Genomic DNA, 18739 nt, shown 5'->3' with positions numbered 1-18739 from the left:
GATCGACCCCACCCACACCAATCACAATAAAGAAATTGTGGTTTATTGCGACACACATGCATATATCATTCGAGGTAAATTTTATGGACTAAAAGCTTTAGGCTTGAATGTATTATCCATTTGATGTTCACTTTAAGTAGCTTGGTTATGGGATGTGGAGAGATTTGGAGAGTGACTGTGTTCTCTATGATGAAAGAGGTTGAGGACAAACACCATTGTTGGACCAGGAGAGGAGGCACACTTGGCTTTGTGAAGACAGCCTAACCCTAACCCTAACAAGTAGTCCTCTCATCTTAAAATGTCCATAGGTCTCAGGTTGGTACTGCTCTACTAAGCATTTCTGTGTTTATAATCCATGCAATCCATTGGAAATATCAACTGATACCTTTATTGGAATGATTATGTTATATCGATACCATTATACCACTGAAGTTATATGTTTAATGTTTAATATTAACAGTTGAGAATAAATTAAAATGCCCGTAAAATCGTTTGAGGAAAAATGGAAATTGTTCTTCTGTCGAGCCACATGAATTTAATAGGCCTACCTTTCCCATGTGCATGAGCCTTTTCATAGGCCTATGTTTGCATATGAATAACCCTAATTATGACAACAAATGAAATGTAGGCCTATATTTTAAACCACACAGAGCACCAACGTTCACCGACCATCTTGGCCGTGATTGAATGACAACTTATCTAATGGAATAACGAAAAAATATAAACAGAAAAAGTCCCCATTGTTGCACCAAAAAAAGAAACCAATACATTTATTCAAGTGTTTTCCAGCACAAGTACATTAAGGAGCGTCTACGTTCTCTCTGGACACAATACAGGTATGGGGTAGAGGTGGGAGAGAGACTGCTACATCTGCTGTACCAACTGGTCTTGAGGAAAGCATAATCGGCCCAGATTAAAATAAAATAAGCAAAAAATGAAATAAACAAAAACATGACACAGAACATAAGTCGGAGCAGGTGCCAACAGTCGGCCTATCACTGAATATTGAATGAATCTGCCTTCAACAGTGTAAAGTAATGTGGTTGATTAGGAAACATAACAACAACTGAAAAAACTAATAAGAATCAATTATAAATATATAAAAAAACAGTAATGGAAGATATTACGGCATGGAATGTAAGTTTAAAAGCGATGCGTTTTAAGAATACATTGTTACAGTAAGTTATTATGGATTTTTTTTGTCTGTTACCCAGTACATGATGTTCCCACAGATACGCACCAACTACAGCAATCCCTAATCTAAAACAGTATCGCAAACCTTTCCGTTGTCACTCATTGTTGTTTTTTTCAAGTACAAAGTTAAAATGTCTTTGTTAATATATAGATATATATTTATATGTTGGAGGGGGGAGATACAGGGCTTTTTCTCATTACTACAAGGAACTTAAAACTGTCAATGTCATGACAAGTTTATTCATCTAACCGTTCAAATATACCTTTTTCTTGAGTAGATAAAATGTTTAGCACCATAAGAAAGCACATACAGTCCCTATAATCGTTTGGTGTTTGTCTGTTTTCCATATGAAGAAAATAAACCGTGTAGGGCTGTGCAGTGAAGTTAACCGTTGGCCATAAAGCTGTACTTAAGTCAAAATAGGATCAACAGATTTTTTATTTGTCTGCATTCTCTCAACACACGCATCCACACTCACACACACACACACACACATACACGCACGCACGCACGCACGCGCACTTACACAAGGGCACACACTCAATGGAACTAACCTGTAGACTTCGAGTCTCTCTAATATCTAGTGCTCAACGCATGTTTTGAATCAAATTTGTCATTGATTTTAAATTTAAATCTAGGATTTTGTGTAATTTGATAATATATATTAGAAGACAATTTATTTGTACATCTCATATGTAATAACAAAAAAATTCAAACAGCAACAGGAAAACTATGTACAATCTGTACAAACTTGATGGATCCGAGTTATATAGGTCGGGGGAGAAACATCGATTTAAAATAACACAGCGCACAAGGATTCATAATAATGTGAGTATGGGGTAAAAGAATGGCAATAAGGTCACTTAAGAACTTAATTACATTATGAAACTACATTTTATAAAAATTAGATTTCGATTTTTTTTAAATATGACATAAACAAGCAATAACCTATGAGTTATTTCCATGACTACGTCTGTTCTTTGATTTCTTGACATTTGTCAACTACTGCGCCAGTTTAAAGTTCTGACAAACTTCCCTCCTAAATCCTCCATATTTAGCTTTGGGGGTACAATCAAGAGAATTTAGACTTAAAAACGGTAATCCAAATCAGTAGGTCATGTGCATACTAATGTTTGGGACCGTAATCAGTATAGCAGGGCAGAAATGTGTGTGTCTTTCATAAGGGACTAATATCATACAAAATACATACTCTGTCTGTAAATTCAACAATCATGATAGAAATAAAGACGTCCTTCAAATCTGAAGAAGAAACATAGTATGTCACTGGTACAGAACAGAATACAATATGGCCGGCTAGGGATGTCTTGGTAAAGGGGTGAATATTAACTATTTTGAATCTGTGTCTACTGTATATTTAGTCAAATACATGGGTTTCACATATGTCCATTCGTTCACTTGTATTGGCACAGCCCTACCATATACAAAAGAATAAAAGCGTTACATGAGGATATATCAGTTCACATTCTACCAAAAAACAATTCACAACAACCAATAGTTTGTGTGTGTGTGTGTGTGTGTAAAATATCAGAGAAAAAAAGTATACATATAAAAGTGCCTTATAATGTTGGTAAAACAGCACAAAATCGCTATAAAAAAGGTAGAAGAACTGCAAAGCGGCACCATAAAATTGAGGATATGCACCTGACTATTTTTTTTTCAGTTTGAAGAGGAAGGTGGACGAAGAAGAGGGGGGTCTGGTTGACCCTGGCCTCCCCTCTCCCCTCCGACCCACAGTTGTACAGTAATAATGCCAGGATGAGACTAGAAAAAAAGTAGTTCACCGCAGACGTTGCTCTTAAGGTTATTTTGACAGTAGTAAAACATCATTTCCCATGTGGCAGTGTAGCTTCACTTCCTGTTTTGTGCAGACAAGAGACACAGGCAGTGGGGCCTGCAAGGGTCAGGGGTCAGCAGAGCTTGAATGGTTTGAGCACCGGTGAGAGGTCACCATAGAGCACCGAGGAGCTGTTAGCGCTGAGGAGTTAGCCTGTTAGCTGCTAACAGTATGCTAACAGTACATTACTAAAGTCATCAAAGTTATTGTTCTGTGTGTTTGTTGCTTTGAACCGTACTGCCACATGAGCCATGATGTCTTGTCATTAGTTTGAAGCACCATGGTATCGGTTACCATTTTTTACAGTAGTACCTTAAATTACCTTCGTCTGTGTGTGTGTGTGTATATAAACCGTAAAAACAAAGAGGTATATTGTCAACTGGTGTTTTTCCACATTCTCAAGAGACACCCAGGAGGACCCCCGGGACCCTTCCCCACCACCTCTCCCCCATGTGGAGGCCGGCATCCAGGGCAGCTAGGCTACATTCCTGGGGGGTAGAGCCCGTACCCAGGCTAGAAGACGTCCCCGGGGGGGGGGGGGGGGGGGGGGGGGGGGCGGAGCTCCTGGTTGTCAGTCTTCCATCTCACGAAGAGTCTCTCTCTTTTCGTAAAAATAAATCCCCTAGATAGCTCTTGGATTGATTCGCAGAGTGTCTCGAGAATAAAGCATAGTCTTGTAAGTATAGCTTGCACAAATAAATCAAATTTCAACCAAAAACAAAAACAAAACAAATACTGGATAACACTGCTAGAAAAAAGGTAAAAGGACACTGAAAAATTAAATAAGAATAACAATTACTTATTTTTTCAAATAAAACGCAACGAAACCAAAATAACAAACACGTGTAAAACATTTTGTTTTCTACACCGGCGCTTCGCTGTGACTGAGCGATACGAGCGTATATTCCGACGTAAATATCGAGGCTCATGTTTCTAGACGTAAAATACAGTTGAGTTGTGTGTCCTAGCCGGTTCAGAGCAGATATGGAACTCCTGAGAACGCGTTCTCTCAGACGCAGGCAAAGTAATCTTTGAGCGGGGCGAAGAGGTGGCGTATCACGGGCACGCTCCACGACCTACCCAGAAGCCTCTGCCTGGCCAGGCGACTCATGTTGGACACGTCGGTGTAGTGCACTGGGAAACCGAAGATCCTGGAGGTGATTTAGATGGGGGTGGTGGTGGGGCACAAAGAGGTAGCAGACAGTTAGGACAATAAATTTTTTGTTTTATTATTTTTTATTTTTATGTTTGGTCTCTCTTATCTACGCTGGAGACTAGAAGGTCTGGGAAGGATTATATACTTTGTCTTTTCTTGTCACATTTCAATTTCAAGATTTTTTTTTCTCAATTATATGTATGGGATACAAGTGACAAACATAATTGTATGTATCATTTCAGTTGTGCTTATTGGAAATGTATGAAATAATAACTAACTAATCATAATCTTGGTGAACATCATTAATAAACAACATGAGTAAATGAGAAACACACTATTAATTATCTGTTAATTATTAATTAACTGAAAACAGTGAATGCTTCTCACTGCATTCACCAATGCTTATCAAGGGTTCAGTAATGTTGCCTTATGGTAAAGTGTTCCCAATAAGTTGGATGTGAAGCAGCCTCACCTTTCCATCTCCGTGCACCACAGGATGTCCTCCTTCTCGTTCATGTACACAGGGAAGTGCTGGTCCTTGCCCTGCTTGATGGAGTTGGACCTGGTGGTGATGGTCCTCACTTTGCCAAACTACCGAAGACCAAGATAGCAGGGCAGTGACATTAAAGTTATTATGTACTGATTAGCTGAATACTTGTTTAGGATGGTATTGCGTTCTTTGTGGGAAGAGTTGGGGAATGTGTCATGTCTAGTCTAATTTCGTCATAGATCATAGATCATAGATGACATGAGACTAATTTTCCAATCACGTCATCTTATAAAACCTATGTTTTGTGCCATTATAATATGCCCATTCAGAGACCATTGCACTCCTAAACATCCCTGGAACCATCCTTCTCAGGGTTTCTACAATATATTTAAATGTTTAATGATGTCCCGCTGTGACTGACAGATGTATTGACCATTCAAATGAGCAGATTATGTTTGGACCAAAAACAATACTGAATAAGAAATTTCTCCATGGCGATGGTCAGTAACTTAGCCATACGCTTTCTGGGTGCGCCCTCGCTGTGTCTATGGGTGTGAAGTGGTGAGAAGGCCACAGTAGGGGTTCTGTGCGTACCTTGGCTGTCCGACCATGTTCCAAGCAGTCCTGCAGCTCCAGCTTGTCATTACACATGGCTGACAGTGGCCTGGGCAGGTGGAGAACCAGAGAGAGAACCAGATAGAGAACCAGAGAGACAACCAGAGAGAGAACCAGAGAGAGAGAACCAGAGAGAGAATCAGGGAGAGAACCAGAGTGAGAACCAGAGAGAGAACCATAGAGACAACCAGAGAGAGAACCAGAGAGAGAACCAGAGAGAGAGAACCAGAGAGAGAACCAGAGAGAGAACCAGGGAGAGAACCAGAGAGAGAATCAGAGAGAGAACCAGAGAGAGAATCAGAGAGAGAGAACCAGGAGAGAGAACCAGAGAGAGAACCAGAGAGAGAGAACCAGAGAGAGAACCAGAGAGAGAACCAGAGAGAGAATCGGAGAGAGAGAACCAGGAGAGAGAACCAGAGAGAGAACCAGGGAGAGAACCAGAGAGAGAACCAGGAGAGAGAACCAGAGAGAGACAACAAGAGAGAGAACCAGAGAGAGAGAACAAGAGATAGAACCAGAGAGAACCAGAGAGAGAGAACCAGAGAGAGAGATCCAGAGAGAGAACCAGAGAGAGAACCAGAGAAAGAACCAGGAGAGAACGAGGATACAACAATGGGTTAAGAGAGTGAACCATTAAGAAATAAACGACCAAAAACAAAGAAAAAACGCCTTTGGGACCCGTTCTAAAAACTCTTGGAATCTGAGACCAATTTCAATCTACAACTAACCTAACTGCAAAACGGGAGCCTGGAAAAATGTTTAGTGAAGCCCCCAAGCCCCGGATCAAACTATGATCTGACCGACTGAAGCAGGGCTGTTAATGCCCCCACTGTCAGTAGGGTTCCCATGGACACCGAACAAGACTACACAACCACCACAGGGCACTGCTGTGTTCTGTTAATGAGGCCCCTGGGTGGTGGTCGTCTCGTCAGCGGTGGTCCAGAGCCCGCCCTGCCCTCCCCATTCTCCCACCAACCTGTTCATGCCAGGCAGGTTGCCCCAGAAGTAGCGGGCGCGGTGGGCCGCCGACACGTCCTTGGCGTCGATCATCACTGGGTTGCACTGACAGGAGGACAGGGTCAAAAATCAGTACGGTGATAGTGTAGTACGGCATAACACGGCATGTATGAATCTCCATTATCTAAATTAAATATATATATGTACAGCAAAGTATAACATAGTGTCGTTTAGCATAGTTTATTTAAATCAGCATCAACTTTTTTTTGGGGGGGGGGTTATTTACTTAAGCATAGAATACTTGAGCATGGTTGACGATACAAGGTAGTATAGGATGGCAGAGTACAGCATCATTCTGTAGCCTAGCAAAGCACAGCATAGCATGACAAATTCAAAACAACCTATAAGCGGAACAATGACCTACACCAACCACAAAGCATCTCCAACCATTACAAGAACTTTAAGTCTTCTTAACGGGGTCAGGGTTCCAGGTCACTGAGCAACCACAAGAGGGCGCTTGTGATCTAAAAATACACCGGCCACTGGCAATGATGTCAACCCAGTGGGCGTCCCGGACAAGGGGGACAGAAGAGGGAGATGCACTGTAAATAAAAGGAACTGACCTCCAGAAAGCGGGAAATGTCCCTCTTGTCGCTGACGCCCATGGCAACCACGTTCTCAAACAGCCAGAAGAAAGGTCGATTGTCCCCTTCCTTTGGCCGGGCCTCGTGGAGCAGCCGATAGAACTCAAAGAACAGGCGGCCGGTGCCCTCTGGAGGACAGAGTGCGTCATTACAACACCGGTTTCAGAACAGTAATAAACAGGAAAGCTGCCGAATAACCACACAACTTTTTGATCAAACAAACAGACAAACAGAAGCACCTAATTAAAAGTCGTAGTTTCATTAATACACATACCTACTACTACACTTTGCCCCTCTAAACCCACATATCATTGATTTATTTAATCAAAATCTTTATTTATGTAGTTATATTAATTTATTTATTTCCTTCTCTTTTGTCTCTCCCTATACTGTTGTGGCAACCAAATGTCCAAATTAATAAACTATTTACGTAGTTTACTTACTCACTATGAATAATAATCAGAAAAGTATTTGAAGAAGGTGACATACCAAAGAGGCCTTTCCTAGCAGGGTTGACGATGGAGAGATCGTTGCACGGACTCCCACCGATGACCAGGTCGAAGGGGCCCCACTCGAGGATCTGCCAAAGAGAATCCACGTGTAAGAAAAGGAAGAGAGGAAAGCCAGCCGGAGAACGGAGCTGTTTATACCATAGACCAAGATGAAGACAGAAGTGGTTCTAAGAGCCACCCTCACACCTGGCCCAACCTCCACTGGCATGTGCTGAATCACTGGTATGGCCGATAAAGGGGCACACAATGCAACCCCACCCGCATGCACACACGCACAAAACTAGGAATTGTCTGTTACATTTGTCTCTACATAAAAGTGCGAGCTGGACAGAAGGAGCCTGGAGTTATCACAGCAGGTCTAGAAGGTTCTGGTTTCAATCTCCCAACAGTCATACTGCCAGGGGTCTAAAAAGCTTTGGACTCAGATCTCCGCCATGATAGCATTCTCCATCATAACTGTTGTATGTTGTCCTGGCACTTAATGTACGCACTTATTGTATGTGGTACTAGCTATCTTTGTTGTATACGAGGAATGGGTTAACCTAGAGATTGTTTTTCCTTTGCACTTGGTTCTATGAACATCCTTATTGTAGCCATATAGCCAGCCAGCCAGTCATATATTGTTTCACCTTCTTCTGACAAATGTACTTATTGTAAGTGGCTTTGGATAAAAGCCTCTGCTAAATGCTCTTAATGTTAATGTAAATGTTAATTAAGATCACGTGGCAGTTCTGACATGTGGTCCTACACAAGCAAACCATTCAGAGAGCGACAAACAAGATGGCGGCGCCTCACGTGTCTGCGTGTGACGTTCCGGACGTCGCCCACGTACATGATGCGCCCCTGGTGCCGCACGATGCCCACCGTGATGGAGTCTTCACACACCTCCGATGCCACGTAGCGCTCCACCTCGATGCCCAGCTCTCTGAGCACCAGCAGGCCTTCACCGCACACACGCACACACCGACACGCACACACACACACACACACACACACAAACCCACACACATGCACATATACACACACACACGCGTACACACACGCATGCTTGCACGCACACGGACGCACGCACACTCACACACACACACACACACACACACACACACACAAACACACACTTTGTGTTATAATTTGTGTCAAAGTATGGATTTCTTTAGTATGTAGATGTGTAATAAGCAGTATAATGTACAGCCAGCCGGTCATATTGAGAAATAAACCTGGGTGAAAGGGTGATGCAGGAGTCAGATGCTGCTGTATATTATCCCTTAATTATCTTACCATGCCATCGTACTATAGCCATAGGACAGCAGGCATTGACTCAGAGTGACTTTGATATTATCTTCTAAGATCAAATGCCAAGTAGGATTCCCCTTAAAGGGCCAGTTACGCTCCAATCAACACAGTGATTGGTCCCCTGTGATCTCCTCCTTGCAGCTCTTTGGTCAACAGATACAGGGAAGCCCCTTCGGTCATTTAACCACATCAAAACACTCCTTTATAGGGTTGCCCTCCTATGTGTGTGTGTGTGTGTATGTGTGTGTGTGTGTGTGTGTGTGTGTGTGTGTGTGTGTGTGTGTGTGTGTGTGTGCGTGTGTGATGTATGTGTGTTTGTGTGTGTGTGTGTGTGTGTGTGAAAGCATTGTCTTTGAATAGACTACCCCTCAACCCACACCTCATAATAGACAGTGCAACAATGTCATAATGTGTTTCCTGGAGGACTGGGACAGTGGCCTTGTAACTCAATACTCAAATGCTGCATTTCTTTCATGAGTGAGAGGGGGACATTCTGGTGAGAGTTGTGTTGGCAGAGGAGTGTGTGGGAGTTTGTGTGTGTGTGTGTGTTCGGAGCAGTTCTAACCGGTTGCGATGCCGTCGAACAGGGAGAGAACGCGTATGGGCTGTCTCTTCTCCACCATGACCGGGGCGTACAGCTTCGGAGGCTCCTGGTCCAGAAAACAACATCAGGTTAAGACCCAGGGGCCAATAGAGGGGTTTAGTGTCATCGGTAGTTTAGCAGACGCTTTCATTGGAAAACCTCCTTAAAGGAGCAGGTAGGTGGAGGTTAGAACATCCTGCTTAAGGATGAGTACAGGTCAGGCTGTGGATGTTTTTGGATGGACCCCATGAGTCAAGCGCATGAGACTGATGCCAGTAGAGTCTGGTCAGATGAACAGAGCCACGAGAGTCAGACTGGGCACGGAAACTCAGGTTACCGGCAACACTCTTTTAGGGGCTTTGATAAGAGAGATAAAGATAAAAATATGCAAGACAAAAACATAAATATTTATAAAGATAAATAAACGAAAAAGGTTGTTACAGGGTCATAATACAATTTACAAAATAAACTAAATCCAATTATATACAAAAATCTAAATCCAATGATGTGCAAAAGTCCACGGTATCCTGCCACCTACTACACTGAGAACCACACACTAACACATTAATTCTTGTTTCTAAGTTAACTGTGACCCTCTGAGACCCCTATCACATAAGAACCAGCTCTTCAAAAAGGGAAGTAATAAATAGTTTAACTGCGATACACTAGTCTCTATGGCAACCCCCAGTCAGCCACAAAACCTTTAGATTCCGACGTAGCTTCTCTGTGCCGACACAACGACTGGCCTCCCGGAGACGCCCCCCAGCCCCTCTTTAGACGTCGCCGTGGCGACAGGGACACAACCTCCACACTCACAAAGTCCTGGTCGTGGTTGTTGGCGAAGAAGTGCTGCAGGCGGCAGGGCCAGTCGGCACGGCGCTGCAGCAGGCCCAGGCTGCTGGTCTGGCCGCAGGTGTAGCAGCTCCACGGGTCCTCCTGGATGGCAGCAGCGGCGGCCCCGGGGCCCACCAGCAGGTCCACACACTCCACACAGAAACACCTGGGGACGGACAGGCGGACACACTGCTGGGCAGCCCTCGAAAGACAAGACAGACAGAGGCAGGCAGACAGACATACAGAGACAGAGAGAGGCAGACAGACAGACAGACAGACAGACAGAGACAGAGAGAGAGGCAGACAGACAGACAGACAGAGCGAGGCAGACAGACAGACAGACCGACAGAGAGGCAGGCAGGTAGACAGACAGACATAGAGGCAGGCAGACAGACAGAGAGCCAGACAGACAGAGAGCCAGACAGACAGACTGAGAGGCAGACAGACAGGGTAAGGCGAGGAGTAGACAGGTAGACAGAGGCTGACCGGCAGCAGTTGTTGTTTCCACACATGAGGACCTCCCGGCCTCCACAGCAGATGGTGCAGTAGGACTGGTAGCCATCGTCGTCATACTGGTACGCACACTCCAAGAAACAGTTCTGCCACACACACACACAAACCAAACACACACACCTTTCAATAACATGCGATCTCTTTTGGAAAGGAAATAAATATAGTGTATTCGTCTACTCACTCAAGACGCGTCTTATCTTATACGCATCTTAGCTTCTAATAGTCATAAATCTCATATAGTGGGGCAGATAGATAGCCTAGTTATTAGTGTGTTTGGTTCTCAACAGAAAGGTACTGGGTTCGAGTCTACCTGTAGACATCCTTGAACAGGCAGAAACTCCGTACCTGCTCAATAATGGCATGATACATGGCATTAATGAGCAGGTACAGAGTTTCAGAGTCGCTGTGGCTGTATATTACTGTTCAAAAGTTTGGGGTCACTTAGAAATGTCTTTATTTTTTCAAAGAAAATATGAAGATAACATTAAATGAATCAGAATACAGACAAGTCAGTGTTCTTGTGGTAAATAACTCTTCTACCGGTAAACGGCTGAGGTGTACAGAGGCCCATTTTAAGCAACCCTCTCTCCTGTGTTCTAATGGTACATTGTTAAGCTGATCGTGTTAAAAGGCTAATTGATGAGTACAAAACCCTTGTGCAATAATGTTAGCACAGCTGAAAACTGTTGAATAAAAGGTTGTGTTTCATGAGAACGTGAAATTGTCTGGGTGAACCCAAACTTTTGAACGGTAGTGTAAAAGCTGGATATAAAAGCTCAAAATGTTAAGCTTTCTGATGAAGCTTACCTTACAACCTTGGCACATTCCCCCAGCGAACAGAGGATGCTGGATGGAAATGTTGAGACTTCCACAGGAGATGCAGATCTCTGAACATGCATAAAGAGAGGATAAATTAATCAGTATACGTGTGAAACCAACGTATTGCGGAGAAGGTGTCCCCAGACTAACTTTGCAAAGATTGACAAATAGCACACATGGTCAAAATAATTATCCTCTGAACGACATGTGCTGTCATCAACGTCACTGGAGGAATAAACTGTTTGTATTATTAAACTCTCTGAGTCAGCACTGAGTGTCTGTGTCAGCGTAGTATCAGAGTAGGGGATATCGTTCGCTTTGCGTCCGAACCTCCAAGGTTGAATGTAATCCAAGTGTCTTGGTGTTTGTTGAACCGCGACGGGGCCCCACAGGGCCCCTGCGGAACGTGCTGGTCACACTGAGGACACTCCATCACTTACCCTCGATGCTGCGAGTCTTCTCTCTCACTTCGTAAATAAGGCGCTCTGAAAGACATTCAGAGGAGGAGAGGGGAAGTCAGGAAACAATTAGGGGCACGATAATCAAACGCAACTTATAATAAACATAAAACATATATCGGATTCAAACGTCATCTCTAAATGTATTCAAAGAAAAATTACAACTGCACAAGTGCACTTTCATACTCTAACAAAAACGTGATTTATAATAAACATTATGTATCATAATTGATAATGGCTGAGTGGTGTTCCAGTTAAAAGCTGAACTCACTAATGGACTGGGGTCCCACTCTGCTACCACTTACACTGATATACGCCTTGGCCGTCCCCGGGGACATACTCAGGGGGTTCACTATTGCTGATGGCACAACGGCCCCCTTACCTCTGGTCCGTTCATCCATGATCTCCTTGACCTTCGGCTTCTCTGCTGTGCTCTTGCGAGGCTTTTTGGCCGGAGGGGGCGTATACGCTGCAGCCTCTGGCTCCGCCCACACGTCGGGGTACACCTCCTTATAAGGGTTCCGCTCCTCTGTAGTGCAACAGCAAACCAGGAGGTGATATACAAGTGGGAAGAAGGAGGGAGTCATTAGAATTTGATGCTGTCACATGAAACTGTGTATTCAGTGGTTCACGTTTTCATCATAGAGGACCATATATTCATAAAATATATGCAATACAGAATATAGGAATAATATTATACTACGTAGTATTAACGTTAATAAATTATATTTTAAAATGATGTAGGAAAAAGCAAAGAAATGAGCAACTGCCAATGATGCCTGACGGAGGACATGCCACCCTTTTGTTTATTTCTAACATCATTTAACCCTAGACACACATGGACGAGGCCTCCCGGGGCCGCTACCTTCGGGGGGGTCCAGACCCTTGGGCCCGCTGGGGAGGAAGCCCGTCATGGCCCACTCCACCATCTGTTTGTTCTGCAGGTCCACCGACTTGGACGTCTCTGTCTCGTCGGTGTTGGGGCACGCCTTGAAGGCCTTCCCCGCGCGGGTGCCGGCCACCTGGGGAGGACGGCGAAAGGGAGGGTCACTCAACGGTCGTGGAGGCTCCCGACACGACCCCCAAAAAAAGTGGTCGCTCTGTTTGCGGATCATTTTGAGATGGTTTTAGCAAAGTTCTGTTTTTTTCCCTTTTTCTTGACGGTTACATGTTTGATGCTTTGACAATAACAACATCATTCTAGTTTATAGTAGTGTAACAGCTAATGAACGCTTGAATGGATTTGCTAATTAGAAAATCCACAATCAACCATCAACCTCCATCCCTTCGAAGCCCGTCAAGTTGCATTACCTCATCGCTGTGTCTCTGCCAGTCACTAATAGCAGCAGAAGATAGAGGAGAAGCTAGGAATGAAATGAGCAAGGCATTAGCCGGGGTTCCTCACCTGCAGCACTTCAAAGATGGCCTTCTTGTACATGGGCTGCTTGTTGTAGGTGGGCTGGTGGAAGGCATTGCAGAAGGAGCTTAGGGGCATTAGTTTCTCCACACACACCTGATGGGGAACAGGGAATGATATGGAGGACATAGATATGAATATATTAGTGGTACATTGGAGAGCAGAAAACTACTGTATTTCAGAAAATCAGTTTCAACTTAATATACCTTCAATGGCACAATGGCTCATTCAACTAGATGCTACACACTAGGGTAGGGGTGTTCGGTATAAACGATATAGAAAGTGTACCGGTGTGAATTTGCGCTACGGTATGGATTTTGACGTTACCATGAGACCGGTGTGACCGATAGACAGTGTTGTGTGTAACGCGTTATAAAGTAAGTAATGCGTTGATACAGTAACACAACTACTTTTTCATGTAAAAAGTAAAGTTACGCACAACTACTGAAAATACGGTAACGAAACATAGTTCCTTTTTCAATTCGGCGCAACGTTACTTTTCCCAGGGACAGATTTGACAGCGATACTGCCTTCCCAGACAGTATGCTATTGCACGAGCACGCTGGCGCGCTTGCTGCGTGCCTGCGTGCTTGCACAATAGTCCCTTCACAAACTCAAATTTCACACCGTATGAGACAAACGCTGGTAGCACGAGGGAAGGAAGCCCTTATGAAAAAAAAAAAGAGCCAGCGTTGGAACGAGATAACAAATGCCATCACTGTTTACCTATGTAAGGACATGGTTCCCGTTCAAAATGTTGATAGAAAGGGCTTTAAAGAGATGGTCAAAACACTCAATCCCTGGTACGCGTTACCTGGCCACACACACTTCAGCCAAATTGAGATGCCAAAATGATATGGCATTGTCCGCGAGGGGGTGGAGAAAGAAATCCATACTATTAAATATTTGTGTTTTTCAGAGATGGAAGTAACTTGAGAAAAGATCTAGCATTTTTTCCATTCAGTTTTGCTGCCTAACCAGTATTTTACCCCTTCAGAAGCATCGACATTAAAAGATAAAATTAACATACCGCAATATAATACCGTTATTGTCTATGCCTTAAATCACACTGTGATATACATTTTAGTCCATACCGTACAGCCCTACACTAGGGGTTGCACAAACCATTCGACGAATCGCCGGGTGAGGTTACTACGACAAGTCAACCATGCCAGGATACTACTACTAGTATGGCGCTTGCAGAAAAGACAGTATTGGATGAGCTTTTGCCACGGCAAACCTAAGAACTAGAATGAGCACGAAGGTGTCTGACCAAACAAAATCAGGTCAGCGTCCCGCAAGATTTGTGCGTCCAGCCCCACTGGTTTCCTCATTGATCTGCGTGTTGTGTTGACGCACTGCACCCGCCTCTCCAGAGCACCAGGAGGGAGGGAGGAGGAGAGGGCTGCTTGCTCAGTACATCTCACTTGTTGATTATCAACCTCAAGATTTGGATAACGGTTTACCGAACAAATATTGCAATGTTTAGAGAAAAAAAAAGGGAATTCAAAGGGTGTATCTTTGGCTGAATCTGAGCCGAGGGAGAATCCAGTATTTATCAACTGACCCTTGTCTAACACTGAGTCTAACACTGATACGTTAATATTAACAGACGGTCATACCCGGTGAATACTTACTTTACTTTGAAAATACACACAAATGCATGTTCATTCATTGGCTCTTGTAGTAATTTTTTTTTTTTAGTAATTTTTGCGTGTGTATGTGACGACATCATCGACGACCAGTCGATGAAAAGGTTGACTTGCATGGTGTCAGACATCCTGTGGTTCTCGCAGTGATAAACGTTTCATCCTCCGACATGTTTTGAACCTGACAGGACGGGACCAAGCCGTCGGCGCGTGCCGCTCGCCACTCACCACAGAGAACTTCCCGTCTCCGAACCACATGACCCAGCGGGTGCCTTCGGCGGCACGGCTGCGGCCCGTCATCCACCAGGACACGATGCGGCCGGGCCACCAGGAGAACCCCCGCAGCTTGCCCCACACCAGCTCCCCGATGCCAAAGCCCCGGCCGTCCTGGGGAGGCGAGCACAAGCACGGACCAGAGGGGGTTAGTGTCGCACTGGTCTGGGGGAGGTGAGAGGTTTGGAGGGGATAGGTTCAAACCCCAATGTCCTGCTGCCGACCCCTACCTGCTACTTACTGACATGTATCTCCTTAAAAGTACTCTGTAAGGCGCTTTGGATAACAGTGTCAATTACTGTGTTGAGAATGGTAAGAAATATAACATATTTAGTAGAATCGATTGGGTAATTGATTGTCTTTTTTGAGAATTGTTTGTGTCTTGGCTTATTTGGAGATATTAAGTATATAAGTATAAGACAGGACCCTTAAAGTCTTTACCTGAGATAGTCTGCTATGCAACCTTCCGAGGACAGTTATTGGTTCTCTTCAGTCCATAGACCATGGCTTTAATCCACTACCCTCTAGCTACTATTTGACCCCTCGACGACCTCCCTCACCTCATACTCTGGCTCAGCGTCCGCAGACTTGGAGAGGGCGGTCTTGGCTTCGCCGCCCAGGGTCACCGGCTCAGGGGTGGTGGCCACGGTGGGGGAGGCGGGGTCTGTGGGCTGTTGTTGCGTCTCTTGTTGTGGTTGTTGTTGATGTTTTTGTTGTGGTGGTGAAGCTGCTGCCGGAGGAGGCGGCGGCGGCGGGTGATGCTGAGTCTGTGATGGGGGCGGGGCCTGCGGGGGCAGTGGGGCCAGCTGTTTGCAGGGCGCCGGGCGCTTCGTGACCGCCGGCCGTGGGGATTCTCTCTCCGCCTCGCCGCCGTCACCGGTGGCGTTCATGGCAGACACCAGTTTGGCCTTCCTCTCAGCCTGAAACACAGACCATGGCAGACAGACGTGAACCAATCACAGAAAGAATCCAATTTGCCAAAGCTGAGAGTCTAATAGTGCATGGCAGTTGACAGATTAGCTGCTCATGTTTTGCTTACCAGGAAGTCAGACACATAGAGAAGAGATAGAAATTGTCCAGTTTGGAAAATGGTAGGATGAAAAGTGGTATGTGCTGATCCAGTCGTTCATGAATGTTTACCCTGAGCTTGAGTACTAAACCATTTCTAGAAATATATATCCCAGTTGCTATTCATGCCTCACTGTATTTCATCAAGTCATCCATCTTCCAGTTAGCCCTACATTGCGAGTGGCACTCATTGAGTAAACATACAGTAGCCTTATCTAATTTACATGCTCACACATTCAATTATCTCACACGCTCCAGACGGACGTTTTTATTATCGGCAATCAAATATTTATGTCCACCGAAGCGCAGGGCGAGTGACCCCCTCTTAACATTTTACTCTCTTCATTAAGTCTAATCCAAACCACATGCTTTGAGATCATGAATCAAGTATTTCATTTTTTTGTGGTATTTAGGTTTTGCTTAGTGTGTACAAGATGAAAGTCTTGTACACAGTAAGGGTCTACAAGATGAAAGATGAAAGGAGTAACAGCAAGCTCAATGTCGTGGGTCGCAACACCGCCCTATGTAAGGTACGATGTGAGGTAAACAATGGATAAGGAACCATACATTGCAGCACCTTAAAAGATGGAGAAAATGATTAGCTATCTACGACTTCTAGGTCTTTTGAGCTTGTTGTTTACATAGCCTGTATGTGTATATTCATGAGAGGGTGTGATAAACTGTAGCTAAAAGGCTTTCAGTAAAACTGATAGCAACATCGGTGATTCCCTACCTCGTGGTTCACAGGATTCTGTATCAACATCATCACTCGATAATCAATCAATAAACAAGACAGCAGGTGCATTTCTATATACCGGGCGTATTCATTATCACATAAAGTAAATACGAAATACGAAACAAATAATAAATTGAATAAGTCCTCTTTCTGCTGTTAAATAAATTATTCTTAGAAACATAAGCATCAGTGCGGTTTATCCGTAAGGGAAATGGATGCATTTTTAGTTTATGTATCTTATAACTGGTCTATCTGGGGGATTCAATGTTCTCCATTCAAGCCCCAAACGATCTTCAGCTTTACAGTCACTGTCATCGCCCAACATGGCGGCCGTCCTGACAGCAAGCTCCGCCTCTCTGCCGGAGTCATGCGCCGGGGGGGGAGAGGGCTCTGGGAGACCCTGGTACATGACACCTCACGTCTGGGTCTACGAGGAAGGACAGCACCCTGGCTTAAGCCCTCCCAGTAAGCCCCCGACAGCTGCACCACCGCACTGACGCTGGTCTGTCTGCAGCTCTCCATCGCTCTCAAAGCCCACACATGCATGTGCAGACGTATACACTCACTGACACAGACACACACAAACACACACTTACTATATATATATGCCCTTCACCACCTCTTCCAGCACGCATGCATGCTCTCACACACGCACACAAACAATCGCCGACGCGCACACACCAACACACACACGTATACCAATACTCCTACATCATCACATTCTCACCATCTCTCTCTCATGCACTTACACGTACGCACACACACACACACACACACACACACACACACACACACACACACACACACACACACACACACACACACACACACAGAAGGCTCACCCACTTACTGTATATGCCCATCACCAACTCTTTTGCATGCACAGATTCTATCACACACATACATACACACACACATACACATTACACTCCTATACCATCTCTTTCTCTCCTTCGCTCTCTCAAACACAAGCAAACACTCACACAAGCACCTAAACAAATGATGCATGTGCACACACACACACACACACACACACAAGCACTTGAACAATCTAACGCATGCGCACACACACACACACACACACACACACACACACACACACACACACACACACAAGCACCTGAACAATCTAACGCATGCGCACACACACACACACAATATTTAACACATTCGCTCCCTCACTCTCTCACACGCAGAGAAAGGTAAACATGTGCTAGTCCTTCAGCAGGCTGCGTGCGACCAGCTGACAGCTGCGTTTACTCTCGTGGAATTGTTCCTGTACTCCCGTGTCTCACACACAAACACACACACACACAAGCACACACACAAGAATGTGCTGCTCTTCACGTGGTGTGGGGTAAGTGATGGTTGAACCAGATAGACAGGGAGGGATGGCGGGAGGGAAGGATATATAGACATAGACATAGAGAGAGAGAAAGACAGAGAAAGAGAGAGAGAGGGAGAGAGAGAAATATAGACAGATAAATAGTAGGCAAGCTGCAGCCTGTTTGTGGAGCCCTGTAGGAAGGGACTTATGAGTAGTTCCTGTAGGTCGCTTGCAGTGGTTGCCAGTGCTTTAGGTGCTTCAATACAGACACCAGAAATAGAGAAAACATTTTATTTCAGGTTAATGAGTTTTGGCCACAGACGATGCAAGGCGGGCAATAAATTA

The 18739-nt window shown here is 44.6% G+C and overlaps 1 protein-coding gene across 3 annotated transcripts in view; it reads right to left on the bottom strand.

Moving 5' to 3' along the window:
* Nucleotides 1-746: 746 nt before the first annotated feature.
* The window catches only part of dnmt3ab (DNA (cytosine-5-)-methyltransferase 3 alpha b), a 41889-nt gene continuing 23896 nt past the window's right edge, over nt 747-18739 (bottom strand). For all 3 annotated transcript variants that reach the window (XM_079752429.1, XM_079752427.1, XM_079752428.1), the window contains 17 exons: nt 15824-16183; nt 15219-15377; nt 13330-13437; nt 12790-12946; nt 12307-12453; nt 11907-11951; nt 11455-11534; nt 10621-10733; nt 10117-10300; nt 9283-9367; nt 8220-8365; nt 7402-7492; nt 6892-7040; nt 6288-6373; nt 5291-5360; nt 4679-4797; nt 747-4201 (listed from right to left, as the gene is read on the bottom strand). In XM_079752429.1, coding sequence (XP_079608555.1) covers nt 4060-4201; nt 4679-4797; nt 5291-5360; nt 6288-6373; nt 6892-7040; nt 7402-7492; nt 8220-8365; nt 9283-9367; nt 10117-10300; nt 10621-10733; nt 11455-11534; nt 11907-11951; nt 12307-12453; nt 12790-12946; nt 13330-13437; nt 15219-15377; nt 15824-16183 — 2241 coding nt within the window. In that variant the 3' untranslated portion in view covers nt 747-4059. The remainder of the gene's footprint in view (nt 4202-4678; nt 4798-5290; nt 5361-6287; nt 6374-6891; nt 7041-7401; nt 7493-8219; nt 8366-9282; nt 9368-10116; nt 10301-10620; nt 10734-11454; nt 11535-11906; nt 11952-12306; nt 12454-12789; nt 12947-13329; nt 13438-15218; nt 15378-15823; nt 16184-18739) is intronic.

The sequence above is a fragment of the Pollachius pollachius genome, assembly GCF_949987615.1.
Source record: "Pollachius pollachius genome assembly, chromosome: 15".
In the NCBI taxonomy this organism is placed as follows: domain Eukaryota; kingdom Metazoa; phylum Chordata; class Actinopteri; order Gadiformes; family Gadidae; genus Pollachius; species Pollachius pollachius.
This window is presented reverse-complemented; position numbering and strand designations above follow the sequence as displayed.